The sequence below is a fragment of the Salmo salar genome, chromosome 26 (assembly GCF_965601325.2).
Source record: "Salmo salar chromosome 26, fSalSal1, whole genome shotgun sequence".
Lineage (NCBI taxonomy): Eukaryota > Metazoa > Chordata > Actinopteri > Salmoniformes > Salmonidae > Salmo > Salmo salar.
In genome coordinates, this window is record NC_138316.1 from 21,531,563 (window position 1) to 21,547,463 (window position 15,901).

General features: G+C 43.4%; 2 protein-coding genes across 5 annotated transcripts; one reads left to right on the plus strand and one right to left on the minus strand.

Moving 5' to 3' along the window:
* Positions 1 to 286: 286 nt before the first annotated feature.
* Positions 287 to 9,306, minus strand: cenpt (centromere protein T). Of its 4 annotated transcripts, none has more exons than XM_082969518.1 (14): positions 9,059 to 9,306; positions 7,559 to 7,662; positions 7,251 to 7,380; positions 6,536 to 6,692; positions 6,279 to 6,372; positions 6,023 to 6,159; positions 5,228 to 5,294; positions 4,979 to 5,130; positions 3,514 to 4,752; positions 2,949 to 3,299; positions 2,775 to 2,874; positions 2,495 to 2,662; positions 763 to 867; positions 287 to 650 (listed from the first exon to the last, which is right to left on the minus strand). In XM_082969518.1, exons 2-14 carry the CDS (start codon positions 7,645 to 7,647, stop codon positions 518 to 520), a joined length of 2,922 nt encoding a protein of 973 aa, XP_082825644.1. In that variant the 5' UTR covers positions 7,648 to 7,662; positions 9,059 to 9,306; the 3' UTR covers positions 287 to 517. The 4 variants fall into 4 exon arrangements, with proteins under 4 accessions (XP_082825644.1, XP_082825643.1, XP_045565077.2 ...); XM_082969517.1 differs by lacking the exon at positions 9,059 to 9,306 and adding an exon at positions 8,091 to 8,172; XM_045709121.2 differs by lacking the exon at positions 9,059 to 9,306 and adding an exon at positions 8,091 to 8,171 and having other exon boundaries at positions 3,523 to 4,752.
* On the plus strand, positions 8,420 to 10,151 carry tha11 (THAP domain-containing protein 11). Its single transcript, NM_001140484.1, is given in 1 exon segment — positions 8,420 to 10,151. A coding segment is annotated over 1 exon segment (828 nt). The 5' UTR covers positions 8,420 to 8,527; the 3' UTR covers positions 9,356 to 10,151.
* Positions 10,152 to 15,901: the final 5,750 nt, after the last annotated feature.

The window sequence follows — 15,901 nt, forward strand, 5'->3', positions numbered from 1 at the left end:
AACAGAATCTGCCTAATGATCACACCCCAAAGTAACGAATGCGAAAGTTTGAATGATTGCTTTATTTTATTCTGACTGTACTGTGATTAGCTGGGTCGATTGTGAAAACTGGGGGCAGCATGAGGACAGAGGGCATTAGATTAGTGTCTACAAACTATAGTGCTTGTATTGGTTGTGTCTTTCAGGATTCTCTGATGGAAGCAAAGGCACTCCTAACCTCAGGGCTTTAACTCCAGTCTCCTTTCTCATCCAAAGGCCCTTACAAATGCCAGTCCAGACTGCTGAATAAATCAAATCAATTTTATTGCAGTAATATTTGACAAATATAAACAAACAAAACAAAAGACGAAGCCATATTCCAACAAAAACAACACATTTACACCAGGTTACATGGTCTTGTCCTGGCTGTGTTTGAATGAGTGTACAAATAATAAATGAACAGCTATTAATAGATATTCAATCAAATATACAACATGAGCACACATGATTTGGGCTAATCATTCTGAGTATAGGCTGATCATTTTCTCCTCGGTTTGGGAATGACGTAGTTACCACTATTTGCCACAGGAATGAGGAGCTTCTGAGATTCCATTGGGAGATATTTCTCAATCAAAACATTCACTGGCATGCTGTCAGTCACAAACCCCTGCCTGGAGAGAAAAACAGAGTTAAAGAAAGAAGAATGCAGGCACACACATGACAAGGAGATTATAGTACCTACTGTACACTTAAACACCTGACGAACCAGAGCTATAAACAAACCTCCGCATCAGCAGCTCTACGTCCTCCACCTCAATGGTCTTCCTCTTGGCGTGAGCAGCAAACATCTCCAAGTCATCAGCTAGTCGGTCAAAGTAGAGCTCCATTCTGGCAAGTAAATGTTACACATGCATTCATCCATCAATACATTATCATTAAGTAAGTCCTCTATTCTGTCACTAATACATATAATTTAACGTCAATGATAAAAGAGCAGTTGCATTCTGATGCTTTCCTGTCTTTAACCTGTCTGGGCTAGGGGGAAAAACGTACCCAATTTAAACAGGTTACTACTTACTACTGCCCAGAACCTAGAATATGCATATTATTAGTAGATTTGGATAGAAAACACTGAAGTTTCTAAAACTGTTTGAATGGTGTCTGAGTATAACAGAACTCAAATGGCAGGCAAAAACCTGAGAAAATTCCAAGCAGGAAGTGGAAAGTCAGAATCAAAAGAAGAACTACAATTCTCAATCGAAACTACAGTGTCTTTGGGGGACGCTGCACTTCCTAAGGCTTCCATTGGCTGTCTAAAGCCTTCAGAAAGTGGTTTGAGCATTGTCCTGTCACTGGGCAGATAATAGGAGCATTCACTGAGTGGTCTGCCTGGCAACAAAGGGATTGGATATGCTTGGTCCCACGAGCACGCCCCTCCTTTTTCTTCTTGAATGAATATGCTATTGTCCGGTTGGAATATTATCGCAATTTTACGTTAAATACCATAAAGATTGATTTTAAACAGCGTTTGACATGCTTCTAAGTACGGTAATGGAACATTTTGACTTTGTCTCAAGTTCCGCACTCGCGCGTTATGCCTTTGGATGAGTGATCTGTACGCACGAACAAAACGGAGGTATTTGTACATAAATATGGATTATTTCGAACAAAAACAACATTTCTTGTGGAAGTAGCAGTCCTGGGAGTGCATTCTGACGAAGATCAGCAAAGGTAAGAGAATATTTCTAATACTAATTCTGAGTTTAGGTTGCCCCGAACTTGGCGGGTGTCTGAATAGCTCACCGGGATGGCTGAGCTATGTACTCAGAATATTGAAAAATGTGTTTTCTCCGTAAAGCTATTTTAAAATCTGGCACAGCGGTTGCATCCAGGGGTAGTCTATCTATAATTCTTAAAATAATTATTATATATTTTGTCAACGTTTATGATGAGTATTTTTGTAAATTGATGTGCACATTCACCGGACGTTTTTGTGGGAATACATTTTCTGAACATCACGCGCCAATGTAAAATGCTGTTTTTGGATATAAATATGAACTTTATCGAACAAAACATACATGTATTGTGTAACATAATGTCCTAGGAGTGTCATCTGATGAAGATCGTCAAAGGTTAGTGCTTCATTTAGCTGTGTTTTGGGTTTTATTGACACATGTCCTTGCTTGGAAAATGGCTGTGTGATTATTTTTGTCTATGTACTCTCCTAACATAATGTAATGTTTTGCTTTCGCTGTAAAGCCTTTTTGAAATCGGACAATGTGGTTAGATTAACGAGAAGTTTATCTTTAAAATGGTGTAAAATAGTTGTATGTTTGAGAAAGTTGAATTATGACATTTTGTTGTTTTTGAATTTTCCACCCTGATATTTCACTGGCTGTGTCCCGCAGGTGGGACTAGCCCATAGAAGTTAAACAGATCGGTACATCACTAAATCACTTAATGTGCAGGTTAATGAACATAAGCACTTTTCCCTAAGATGGATGTAGATTCTTACATCTCCTTTAGGACAGGGTAGACATCTGTAGACACCTTGGTCTTAGCAAAGTGTTTGAACACGCTCATGATGTAGCTCTTAGAGAGACCAGGATCCTTCTTGGCTGATCCAGCCCGCTTTCCCCTCACCGCTTTGGGCTTCACCGCCGCTGCAGCACCAGCCGAAAAACTGAGGCCCCAAAAGACAACAGATTAGGTCACAAGCTTGCACACAAACTAGCACACTTATAAACACACAGTACTACTACTAAAATTATTGCATGTGTTTGTGTGTGACTTGCCTTGGTTGAAGGTCTTTGAGAATAGTGGGTGTGGCCAGGGGGTCAATAGGCAGAGCATTCCTCTTCTCTCTGACAAACGCAGGAGTCTTCATGGACAGCTCTGTAGGAAAGGGGTTAGTCATCACAACATATACGCACTCGCACACACCTGAATACAGATTTTGTGGATCTAACCTTCACTCTGGATACCATCCCCCTCTTCCACATCATCCCAGTCCTCCTCATGGTCAGCTGGGCTCTGGGCAGTGATGGGGTGCAGGGATGAGATGGTGCTGTGAGGGGCGTTGTTCTCAGGTTCAAAGGTAATCTCTAAAGGAGGCATGGAGTTCTCCATCTCCTCATTTCCAAGGCTGGTGCCTGTTCTACTCAAACCTTCCAGCTCCTGCTCATCTTCCTGGGGCAACGGGGAGGGAGGGGCGCTGCCAAGGGTTACTGTGCGAGTGTGGGCGCTCTCACTAGCTCCCACCACCGGCCCACTGTGCCACTCACCAGCAGTGTCCCCCTCTGACCTTCTGCCTGCCCACCCTACAAAACACACACAAAGACATCAATAAAACAGTCTCACAAATACTACATTAAATAATAGAATAGAAAATAGAATAGACCCACTAAGATTATTTTTCAAACTTAAAAAAGACTGAACAGTCTTGTTGACAAGCAGTATTTGAGCCAAGTGGAATACTGTCCACATCGGCCAATGTCACATCTTTCATTATCACATCAGGCTTTCATTACCAACCTGACTCACCAGTCTCTGTAGGATGGAGCTCTGCTCCCATGCTCTTGTAGCCCCTCCCTCCTTCCATCACTCCAGCAACCTTGACACCGCCCTCTGAGCAATAAGCTCTCCGACTGATGTGCATCGCATTGTGTGCTAAACTCTGTGATGTCAAGCCTTTTTCCTGCCCTTCTTCCACTACCTGTCCCCCTTCATCTGCTACATCTTCTGTCTGAGATTCAGTCATCTCCTCCTCCTCTCCTTCTGCCTGAGACCCGGACACCTCTCCTTCTGCCTGAGACCCGGACACCTCTCCTTCTGCCTGAGACCCGGACACCTCTCCTTCTGCCTGAGACCCGGACACCTCTCCTTCTGCCTGAGACCCGGACACCTCTCCTTCTGTCTGAGATTCAGTCATCTCCTCCTCCTCTCCTTCTGCCTGAGACCCGGACACCTCTCCTTCTGCCTGAGACCCGGACACCTCTCCTTCTGCCTGAGACCCGGACACCTCTCCTTCTGCCTGAGACTCGGACACCTCTCCTTCTGCCTGAGACTCGGACACCTCTCCTTCTGCCTGAGACCCGGACACCTCTCCTTCTGCCTGAGACTCGGACACCTCTCCTTCTGCCTGAGACCCAGACACCTCTCCTTCTGCCTGAGACTCGGACACCTCTCCTTCTGCCTGAGACTCGGACACCTCTCCTTCTGCCTGAGACTCGGACACCTCTCCTTCTGCCTGAGACTCGGACACCTCTCCTTCTGCCTGAGACTCGGACACCTCTCCTTCTGCCTGAGACTCGGACACCTCTCCTTCTGCCTGAGACTCGGACACCTCTCCTTCTGATTTAGCCAGCTCCTCATCTTCTCCTGTCTGGGAGTCAGCTACCTCTTCGGTCTGTGATTTGGACTCCCCCTGTCTCACCGAGGCCTCTCTCTGCCCAGCATCTCCAGCCAAATCCTCTCCATCTTTGTTGCCTATTTCCATCTTGTCCTCCTTTTGTTCCCCTACCTCCTCCATATCTTTCTCATTCTTCATTACTCCCATTTCTCGCTGGATCTGTGTTCCTGTGATGGTGTCTTTGTCCTGGGTGGCAATAATGTAGGTTGTTGCTGTGTCATCAGGCGGGGCGTAGAGCGCTGTGTTGCTGGTGATGATGTCATGGGTGATGTCAGGAGCGGTGAGGTCACTCAGTCCCAAGGTGAACCCCTCAGAACGAACGGTCTCACTGAGACCCTGCTGATCCTCCCTAACACTCAGCTCTAAAAAAAACAGGGAAAGGGAGGTGGGCGTAGGAAGAGAAAAAGAGGTGGAAGTACTAGGTTTAAGTTCTACTCTTCACACAAAATGTAGTCTTACATAAGAGAGTCTCTCTCATATCGTTCCAGATAATTTAAGTACATATCAAACAATAGAATACACCGAACAAAAGACAAGCAGAGATATAAGGGGCAAGAAATGAGAAAGGATGCAGAGGAAAGGGCTTACCAGGGTCTCCACCCATCGCCGCCTGTCGATTCCGTAGGGCCTCGTCAAACTCCTCAAGGCAAATTTTTTTACGATTTGCTACCTTCCTTTGAAATCCCCTTTTCTCAGTCCGAACGTCCACAAAGGGTGTTTTCAGAGAGAAGGTGATAGAGCTAGAAAATATGAAAAAACAGCCTCATTTACATTTCTGACATTCACTACTGAAATTCAATGCGAGAGCAGAAGTTTTTCTAATTTGCAGCTCTTTACCTTGGAGAGGCAGAAGACAGGGATGAGAGGTCTTTTTCTGTTGCACTGCCACCTTCACCCTCTCCATCTGCAAACAAGGAATCCACACACATAAAATTCTATCAGAAAATGAATACATCCATCAGACTCCTAACCAACAGGCTCCGAGACAGCTTCTACCCCCAAGACATAATACTGCTAAATGGCCATAAGGCTACTAAATAGTTAATTAATGGTTACACAGACTATCTGCATTGATCCTTTCTTGCACTGACTCTATGCACTCACAATACTATATACACAGACTCTCACATAAAACCCACACACATTCACTACATACGCGCGCGCACACACATCATATGTTACTCTTATTATCTATTATGATGCCTAGTCACTTACCCTGCCTACATGTACATACAGTATCTACTTCAAATACCTCATACCCCAGCACATTGATCTGGTACTGGTACTCCCTGTTAATAGTTCCATTCTTGTGTATTTTATTCCTCGTGTTACTATTTGTATTATTTTTTTAAAACTCTGCATCGTTGGGAAGGGCTCGTAATCAAACATTTAATGGTAAAGTCTACTACACCCGTTGTATTTGCCGAAAATACAATTTCATTTAAACTTGAACCCATGAAAAGTGGGATTGTCACTTGGTCAAAATGAGTGGAACAGAAAATGTCTTCATTTAGAGCAGTTAACCAGTATGTTTAATCACACCCTGTAGCACATTCAGAACATGCTCCAGTTACAGATGTCACACAAACTCAACCATGCGCACACACTGTACAGTGCCGACCATGACCTTACCTTCATGTTCAAGCTGCCTGTTGAATGCTGTTATGTTGAGACTCCGACGTGGTCGCTTCCTGCTTAGTCCCTTCACCGTATTTGACAGGTTTACTGTGGTGGTCATGTCAGGGAGATCCAACTCAGATAGCCCTGTACTAGGAGGCACAAACAAAAACAAGGTGTGAACGCACAAACTAATCACCACACCAATAATGCAGAGGGCTGTGTGTCCTGAGTGCACCTCTGAGGATATCGTCCTTGTCTGTCAGCATACCTTGGGCGGTTGCTGTGAAAACTGGAGTTTGTGGAGGGCAGCTCTGGCTCCTTCCTGACTGGCCGGTCCTGAACCAGAAGGGATGTCTCCGGCTCTGACCAATCAGAGAGGAGACAGAAGAGCAACAAAAACAAAGATCACTGAACAACGGGCCATAATGTGCCCATGATGAGCATATAATAACACATCCATCTTACCGCTAGTCAATAATAAAAACGCTGACCCACACACTCTCACTGTGATATGACAACACTCACCTGTCTGCAGGATCCCCCTGAGTAGGTATCTAGGTGTGATGTCATCATCATAGAGAAGTGAGGCTGTGGCTGGTGCAGGCGTGTTTATCTTCCTGACTCCCTCTGATACAGCCCTCCTCTTACTGGGTGGCTCTGGCAGGGAAGACCTGGAAGTGCTCTGTAAAAGAAAAGACAAAGATGCTGATGAACTCAACACAAGCCTTGTTTAAAACAGTTCCTCTGCCCAACACAGACAAACAGACAGAAAGACAGATCTTCAAAGTAATCCCGGGCGGACACTACACAACTTTAAAATCCTAACATCCCTGAGCCTCTCACATTAAATGTCCGTCTTTCCTGTAGTTGTCTTGCCAACATAGTGGTGCGCAAACTAAACGATGTGGCACAAACGAGGGGAGGTCACGCACACACACTATTGCTGATCACCGTTCTCAAATCTTGTCATTACATATGTCACACTACAAGAGCATTGCAGATTTTGTGCAGATAAAATCAAAATAATAAAAAAATATTGGGATGTCTGGGACTGCTCAAAGACAGGATCGGTAGCCCTCTGATTTCATCTCTGACCCGCTCACATTAATCAAGCGTAGCTGATGGCCGCTCACCCAGAGTAGGCAAGGACATGGGGATTTTGTCTCCGATCTCAAAAACTTACCTGCGACAGCTAAAATTGGGGCCTAAATCACATAGTGTACATCCGGCTTAACCTGACCTCACGAAGCTTCTTTTTCATGCTCTGTTTGAGGGCGTCCTGTGGGGTAAGGGCCCCAACATCACTCCTCCTTAGTCTGATACTATGTCTGACTCTGGACCCAGGGGACTGGAACTGAGCCTGGGAGGCACTAGAGAGGACATAACACACATGGCTTATTCCATTAAAATTACAAATTTTATCTGGAGATATCCCAGTTGACAAGAGAGAGCCTGTCAACCTAACAGTGGACAACCGCTAGCCAAAGCAAGTTTAGTTGATCGATAGTAGTAGGTACTGTGGGTCACTTTCCGACAGTGTTGATTTACCTGCGGGTAATTGGGGACCTGGAATACTCCGTTTGAATTACATCTTGCAGGAGAATTCGAGCAGACACGTCCTCGTCTACAGAATCCATGGCATAACGTTCAGTCTGTCGAAACAGAAGAAGTCAACGTCTTATCGATATTCTGGAAATAATTGACATGCTGTCAGTTTTAATTACCTAGCTAGCTCACTACCGGCTTAGTACTTGCTAGCTAACGTTAATGCAAATAAACACATAACTTACTACTTCTGAAAGTAAGTAAGTGGGGCGACTAACGCGTAAACGTTAACCTGGTACGTTAGCGTAGTTAACCTAGCTAGCTATCCAAGCTAAGCTAAAGTTAGATATATCATATACTGACTGACACAATCAAGGAATTCTACCGAGTCGTGTTCACGATACGTTAGATTCGTGTCGCCTCTTTATGTGGAAAAACAACGTTTTGATGTGCTACTTTATGATAGTATCCTAAGCTTGCTAGGATACTATGAAAAACTATATATACAATAAAAAGCTTGCTAGCTAGTGTTTACCTTTTAGCGGATGGCTCCCGCGTTTAAAATTTAAGTGAAAACTCGCGAGATGAGAATTTGGGGAAGCCAAAGCGCTATTCGGGTATGCATTATGGGACTTGTAGTTTATTTAAGGTCTTAGGTCTGATACACGCTTGCTTGGAAAGCAGTAATAATGGATACAATAGTAAAACATCTGTCAACATAATAAACTTCTGAGATATTATACACAAATACGTCTAAAACTATATTAATTGTGCGCAACACTAAACAAAATGTCATCTTTTTGGGACCTGCCTGCTTAGGACACAAAACAGGAAGTTGGAAGCATTGTGGGACGTGTAGTTCCGCTTCGAGGCCGATGGGCTTGATATCAACGCGAGGAAGAACGAAACAAAAATAAATTACATAAAACTTCAATAGAATAACAAGTTTATCATATTTTCGTTGGAATAAATATGCCTGGATTCACCTGCTGTGTCCCTGGCTGCTACAACAACTCTCATCGGGACAGAGAGCTACGGTTCTACACATTTCCAAAGGATACCACGCAAAGGGAAATTTGGCTCAAGAACATCTCCCGGGCCGGGGTGAGCGGCTGTTTTAGTACCTTCCAACCCACTACTGGACACCGCGTCTGTAGCGTACACTTTCCCGGTGGCAGAAAGACCTATACCGTTCGAGTACCGACGCTCTTCCCGCTGAGAGGAGTGAATGAACGCAAGAACCGAAGGGGCAGGAACAGGAAAGCGTCTGCCTCTGCTCCTGTTACAGCCCCCAGTCCAGGTAGTATTGTCATCACAAACGTTGTTTCGACAGCCCCAGGTGCCGCTGAGACCGCTCAGAGCGATGCAGTCACCTACACAGCTGCTACTGATGGCCCTATCGTGGTGCAGATCGGCCCGGACGGCGAATACATCGGACCTGTAAATCCAGGCGCGCAGGGTGACGGGTCCTGTTTTACTGCAATCGTCTCCAGCTCCACTGACCTGGCTGGGGGCGACGATCCCTCTACAGACGCCGCTGCCCAGCAGCAGACGGTGCAGTATTACAGCGTTGTCAGCAACCCGCTGGACCACGCGTACTCGCTGACCACCGGGACCACCTCGGCCGAACTACTTCGGAAGCTGAACGAGCAGCGGGACATCATCGCACTCATGGAAGTGAAGATGAAGGAGATGAAGGCAACCATCCGCCAGCTGCGCGTGACCGAGGCCAAGCTACAGGAGGAGGTGCGAGAGCGGGACCGTTTGCTGTCGGCAGGAGCAGCGGTAAAGAAAATGTGACCATCATTCCCACCCAAAGGATGGATAGCTAAAGACCGTCGCGACCTAAGACTTTAACGTGAGATGAAGGGGGTCCGTGGAGAACAGAGCAAACCCTCTTTTTTTTACGAAAGCGATGACAATTTATTTTCAATAGAAGAGATAGCAACTTGTTGGTCTACTCATGCTATTTTTGCCTAGCTAGTTGATAGTAATAATCCCATAGTTGCCTATAAAACATTGCCCAATTTAGTCCACCCGTGTGTTTGCTAAGTGCAAGCAGCCTTTTAGGGGAGTGTAAAAACATTGACGAATGCGTTCTTGTGGATTGCCTGGCTGCAACTCTGTAGCCTACTTTCGACAGAACAGGGAGATGGGGAAATTATTAGGCCATTTTTGTTGTTGTTGTTGAGCTGTTTGTATGTCAGTGTCTGCAGTTGAATTCTCATTGCAGTATATATTAAACACCAGCTTTTCAGCTCAGAGGCCATCCTCCAAAACAAGGTTGCTTTGTGACTCTAACTGTGGGAAGATGTGTTGGGCATCATAAAAGTATGTGTGCTTATGAGGTGCCTATTTCCACAAGAGACCTGTCTTGATCAATGGCTCTATCTGGTTGCAAGGCTTTTACACCACCTAAAGGTTCACTGTGACTGTGTCTCAACCTTCTCCCAAATGGTTTGATACAGTATCTGCAGTTGCCACTCACATATGGATATTATGTTAACCTCTGACTGTTGAACTTTGACCTGACAGCAGTGACTGTTCTGAAACTTAAACCATATCCATTTGAAGTAAATTTCATTTTGAAATAATATATCCTGAGTTGTTTCTTTATCTGTTTAAATTGATGCATGAGTGTTATTCTTGGATATAGCTCAGTAGGCTGGATAGTGACATTGGTGCAGTGATCATATCATGCAGTTGATGTCTCATTTCTATTCCCCTTTTCAATTGAAGCATACTTTCTCTTAGAGAAATCCACTTATAGTGAACATCAAAGGGATCTAGAATCATGACTTAATCTTATCTTGATTATTGGCCTGAGGTATGGTCAAGTTCTGCAAAGAAATACCTAGTTAAGCTGCATCTGGCCCAGAACAGAGCTGCACGTCTTGCTCTTCATTGTAATCAGACGGCTAATATTAATACTATGAATGTCAGTCTCTCTTGGCTAAGAGTTGAGGAAAGACTGACTGGGTCACTTCTTGTTTTTATAAGAAATGTGTTGGACATTTCTAATTGTTTGCATAGTCAATTTACACACAGCACTAACACACACACTTACCCCACCAGACATGCCACTAGGAGTCACAGTCCCCAGGTCCAGAACAAATTCAAGTAAATGTACAGCATTATACAGAGCCATGAGTGCATGGAACTCCCTTCCATCTTATATAGCGCAAGTGAACAGCAAACCTGGTTTCAAGAGACAAATAAAGCAACACCTGATGGCACAATGCCTGTCCCCCATGTGACCTACTTGTGTGTGTTTGTACTGACATTCATGTGTAACTGATAGATACACACACTACATGATAATGTTTTTAAATGTAAATTGTAAAGTCTTTTGTCTGTAATGTATTTTTCGTTAAGCGTCGGTAAGCGTCGGACACCAGTAAGACTAGCTGTCGCTAATGGGGATCCTAATAAATCAAATTAAATGACTAGCTCACATTAAGGAATATCTGGTATGGGGAGTTCATTTTCAAAATCAAGTTTGAATCCTCTCACCAGACCTGCTGCACTCTACAGAGACTATAGATGGCACTACACAACAGCTTGGACATCAATGTCACTGGACTTTCCCCTCCACATTCTGTCTGTCTAGTGAGCATCCCTATAGGTCACCTTTTCTCTATCTTTCTGCATCTCCCTTGGCGGATCATGGTCCACTATCTTACCTTCCTCTGTTATATGGGACCTTATGCATTCTTACCCCTGTCCTTAGCATCAGTAAACTGTACATTTATAAGAATCTTTGTTACTTTCTATTGTATTATTTTGTTGTAGATTCTATCTATTAGTGAGTGACTTATCTTTAGCAAAGACTAATTCAAATCCATTTACCATAGTTAAATAAAGGTTAAATTAAAAAAATAAAAATTAAAGAGAGAGAGAGATGTGATTAGCGTTGCAACGTAGGGGGCGTGGCGACAGATTTTCATGCGAATATTCTAAAATCGCATAAAAACAATACGCACATTTTCCCAACAGAGATGTTTCCATCAAATTAACTTGTCACTGATAAAAGGTTGTGTGTGATGACGTAATACACGTAAAAATACCCTTTGTGGTTAAATGACCATGCACCAAATAAAAAGGAGAAGTTAAATAGGTTTCCACCGCATTTTCAACTCAACTGATGGTTTTATCACAAACTATGTTGCGTTATATAGCGAGTGTGCGCACTCTTGGGACGTGCGCTTTAGCGGTGTTGGCTAGAGCTCACATATAGCCTACATAGCGAGATTATTATTATGGACGAAAGAGCGAGATTATTTTTATTTGTCAAATGGCAGCCAAACATCGATTATCATGTCACCATAACAAGACCCTCGATATTTATTGGAAAGGAGCATCAAGCTAATCACCTTGCACTTTCACCACCCTGTGAAATTCAGCATAATTTATTTAATCTGTAGTCTAATAAACTGCATGGTTTCCCAAATCGTAGTTGGAGGACTGCACATGTCATCGCGTGACTCCAAGTTTACTTTGATATGATGGTTATTGTATAAATATTCGCGCATAAAAGCGTTTCCATCGACATATCTCGCATAATTCATTTTACCGACACAAAACGATACCATTATGTCTCGCGAATTGAGTTTTGTCAACCTTTGGAATGTTTTCATCTGGCTCTTCATGAAATGTTTTATCCTACATGTACTTTACTAGCATAAAAAGGTTTAATGGAAACCTCCTTAATTTGTATGGATTAAAAAGCACTGGACAGTCAAAACCACTATGAGGGATGTCAAATTATAACAGTGTAGATTAAGGAAAGGAGACGAGGAGGCCAAGTAAGAGTATTGATATGCACCCTCAGTCATCTGACCATACCACTCTGAGGCTCCACTGCTGGTTAGCAAAGGGTTTGTCTGAGGGCTGACCCCTCACATGAAAGCTCAGAGCTGTTTCCCAGGGTAGGTAACCTGTATGTGTGTATGTTTGTTAGAGAGTGTGTAAATTGTGTGTGTGTGAATATTCTGTGTACATTGCATTGCTAGTTATTTTGGAGTTTTAAGATCAATGATGTGTGTAAACTGGATGACTCACTATGTAGTTTGTGTATATATGTATATTTGTCATACGTTTGCCACCAAAATAATGTACCTTTTCAGCTGACATGGGTACAGGAATTATATGTGTGACAGAGAGAGTGAGAGAGAGAGAGAGAGAGATGAATGGAGAGAGGGAGGTTCCAGATCCTAATCTGGATTTATTCTCTACCCCAGGTCCCAGTAGAGTTATGTAATGACTTAATCTAGGCCTGTCAATCAAACTTACACAACTCTCTCTCTCTCCCTTTCCCTATCCCCTCTTTCTCTCTCTCCCCCCTCTCTTGCTTTCACCACACACAGTATCTGCGTAGCGTAGCCACTCATGTCTAATCATTTCACTGTCTATTCCTTAGTGCCTCTTGATTATATAATATGAATCAAATTCCCTAAAACAATGTGCATGACTCCGCTGCCTCTCTGTCACGAGAATTTTCATCCCAATGTTATTAACTCAAAACTCACTATATGCTTTGACCAATTCCCCGGGGGTTGTAAGGCCCCGGTTAATAGAAGAATTCGACAAAGTCCCAGAAGTCTGCAAAAGGTTAGTTCTTTATTCAGAGAGCTCTGAATATCATACAATGTACACAGCCTTTTATACCTAACATTTGGTCATACCATATGTCATACTCACAAATGCCCCTCCTCTTCTTTAACACTGTCAATGCTTACTTACAAGTCTTCTCCATCACATACATTGCTTATCATATCCTGTCCCATGTTACATAATCTACTGCAAGCCCAATGGTTTCTCCCCTCCCTGGGTGGGGAGACCTCTTTCCTGTTATTAGTTTCACAGTGGTCACAAGTTGTCTGCTGTCTGTTAACAGTTCCCCTTTTCCTTGAATGTCTAACATTGCTAAATCATTAAGCTTAAACTTTTCCTACACACACACACTTTAGTACATTCATCTTATAATCACTCGGTTATACATTTTCAGGGTGAAATCATTTAGTCAAACCTTTAATCATATAATTTCCATTACACTCTCCTATCATGGTACTTTCAAGAGGAAACCCTATGTCATTAAAGAGTATTACAAGATTAAAGTATAACACTGTGTTTTGATGTGAATGTCTGTGAATTATATATTTTTTACAAAACAAACAATTCATGAAATCCTCTATCAAACAATCCCGACCCTCAAATCTATATGAAGATGCCATCCATTGAACTGTGGGAGATTAAACAGCAGTGTGACGATTATGGCTCTCAGCTTCCTGCCATGCTGAGACCCTTATTCTGCAATCAGATAGTCAGGGATATTGTGTATAGGACCTAATCTCAATCCCTGCTTCCAGTTGTCATTCTGATTGTCTTTCTGATGGTAACGCACGCACGCACGCACGCACACACACACACACACACACACACACACACACACACACACACACACACACACACACACACACACACACACACACACACACACACACACACACACACACAGAGGGGCATAGCAGGTATCTCCAGAGGCAGACAAGCAGTCAGATTATTCAGAAGTTAATGGTTGTATTAAACCGCAGATTACTGTTGAGATATCGTTCCTCCCATGTGTGACTGTCTACAGATGTGAAACAGGACTTATCTACTAATGCACCCAGCGCCAGCCATCAGGAGGGCATGGAGGGTGGAGCAGGGGGCATACAGTGGGAAGTGGGTTGTTATAACTGTCTGTAACTGTCTATAATACAAAGGCTCAACAAGGAAGGGCTGTCATTAGACAGGGGGCAGAGGGAAACTCCATATATGATCTGTGTGTGGGTAACTAATGTTGACTGAACCCTGTCCCCCCCTCCCTGTCCTCTGGGGGCTGAGTTTCCCAGAGGATCCTGTGATTCCGAGCTCATCTCTCCCAGGTGGGCCGGATTCTCTAATCCTCACTGGGATCTCATCCATCTGCCCGCTTCTTCCCAAAAATCTGATTATTTAACCCAGCACAGCCCACCTCACCGCCCTAGAAAACAAGACATAGCCCCACACAGGCAGAAACTGTCAAAATATACAGTATATGTGTGTGGGGGTGGATAGGACAGATTTACTGAATAAATTCTGTTCATTGAGAAATAGTAAGTCCAAAAATCTGGAATTTATGGGTCTGTGTTAGGGAGTATTTCCCCTCTTTTGTAAGAAACTGTTCTGCAAACTAAACTCAGCAAAAAAAGAAACGTCCCTTTTTCAGGACCTTGTCTTTCAAAGATAATTCATAAAAATCCAAATAACTTCACAGATCTTCATTGTAAAGGGTTTAAACACTGTTTCCCATGCATGTTCAATGAACCATAAACAATTAATGAACATGCACCTGTGGAACGGTCGTTAAGACACTAACAGCTTACAGACGGTAGGCAATTAAGGTCACAGTTATGAAAACTTAGGACAGTAAAGAGGCCTTTCTACTGACTCTGAAAAACACCAAAAGAAAGATGCCCAGGGTCCCTGCTCATCTGCGTGAACGTGCCTTAGGCATGCTGCAAGGAGGCATGAGGACTGCAGATGTGGCCAGGGCAATAAATTGCAATGTCCGTACTGTGAAACGCTTAAAACATGCTGACCTGACCGGACCAGTCGTGTGCGCGAGTGTCGCAAAATAAATTTTGAAATCCATGTTATTCAATTATTGCACCCACACTGCTTGCGTGCGCCAATGAGCGTCTGCGATGCCAAGGGCAAAATTAGAACTCCTTTCTATTTCTGATGCAGATCGTGCTGAAAGTCCTGCCTCTCCCATCTCGTCATTTTATTTATTTATTTTTATTCCACCTTTATTTAACCAGGTAGGCAAGTTGAGAACAAGTTCTCATTTACAATTGCGACCTGGCCAAGATAAAGCAAGCAGTTTAACACATACAACAACACAGAGTTACACATGGAGTAAAACGAACATACAGTCAATAATATAGTAGAAAAATAAGTCTATATACAAAGTGAGCAAATGAGGTGAGATAAGGGAGGTAAAGGCAAAAAAGGCCATGGTGGCGAAGTAAATACGATATAGCAAGTAAAACACTGGAATGGTAGATTTGTAGTGGAAGAAAGTGCAAAGTAGAAATAGAAATTATGGGGTGCAAAGGAGCAAAATAAATAAATAAATACAGTAGGGGAAGAGGTAGTTGTTTGGGCTAAATTATAGATGGGCTATGTACAGGTGCAGTAATCTGTGAGCTGCTCTGACAGCTGGTGCTTAAAGCGAGTGAGGGAGATAAGTGTTTCCAGTTTTAGAGATTTTTGTAGTTCGTTCCAGTCATTGGCAGCAGAGAACTGGAAGGAGAGGCGGCC

Excerpts from the sequence above, each read along its gene's own strand:
- cenpt (XM_082969518.1), bottom strand. The coding sequence starts at position 7,647 with ATGGATTCTGTAGACGAGGACGTGTCTGCTCGAATTCTCCTGCAAGAT. Across the intron at positions 6,693-7,250 it reads TGAAAAAGAAGCTTCGTGAG|AGCACTTCCAGGTCTTCCCT; the intron begins GTCAGGTTAAGC and ends TTTCTTTTACAG. Across the intron at positions 4,753-4,978 it reads GGCGATGGGTGGAGACCCTG|AGCTGAGTGTTAGGGAGGAT; the intron begins GTAAGCCCTTTC and ends TGTTTTTTTTAG.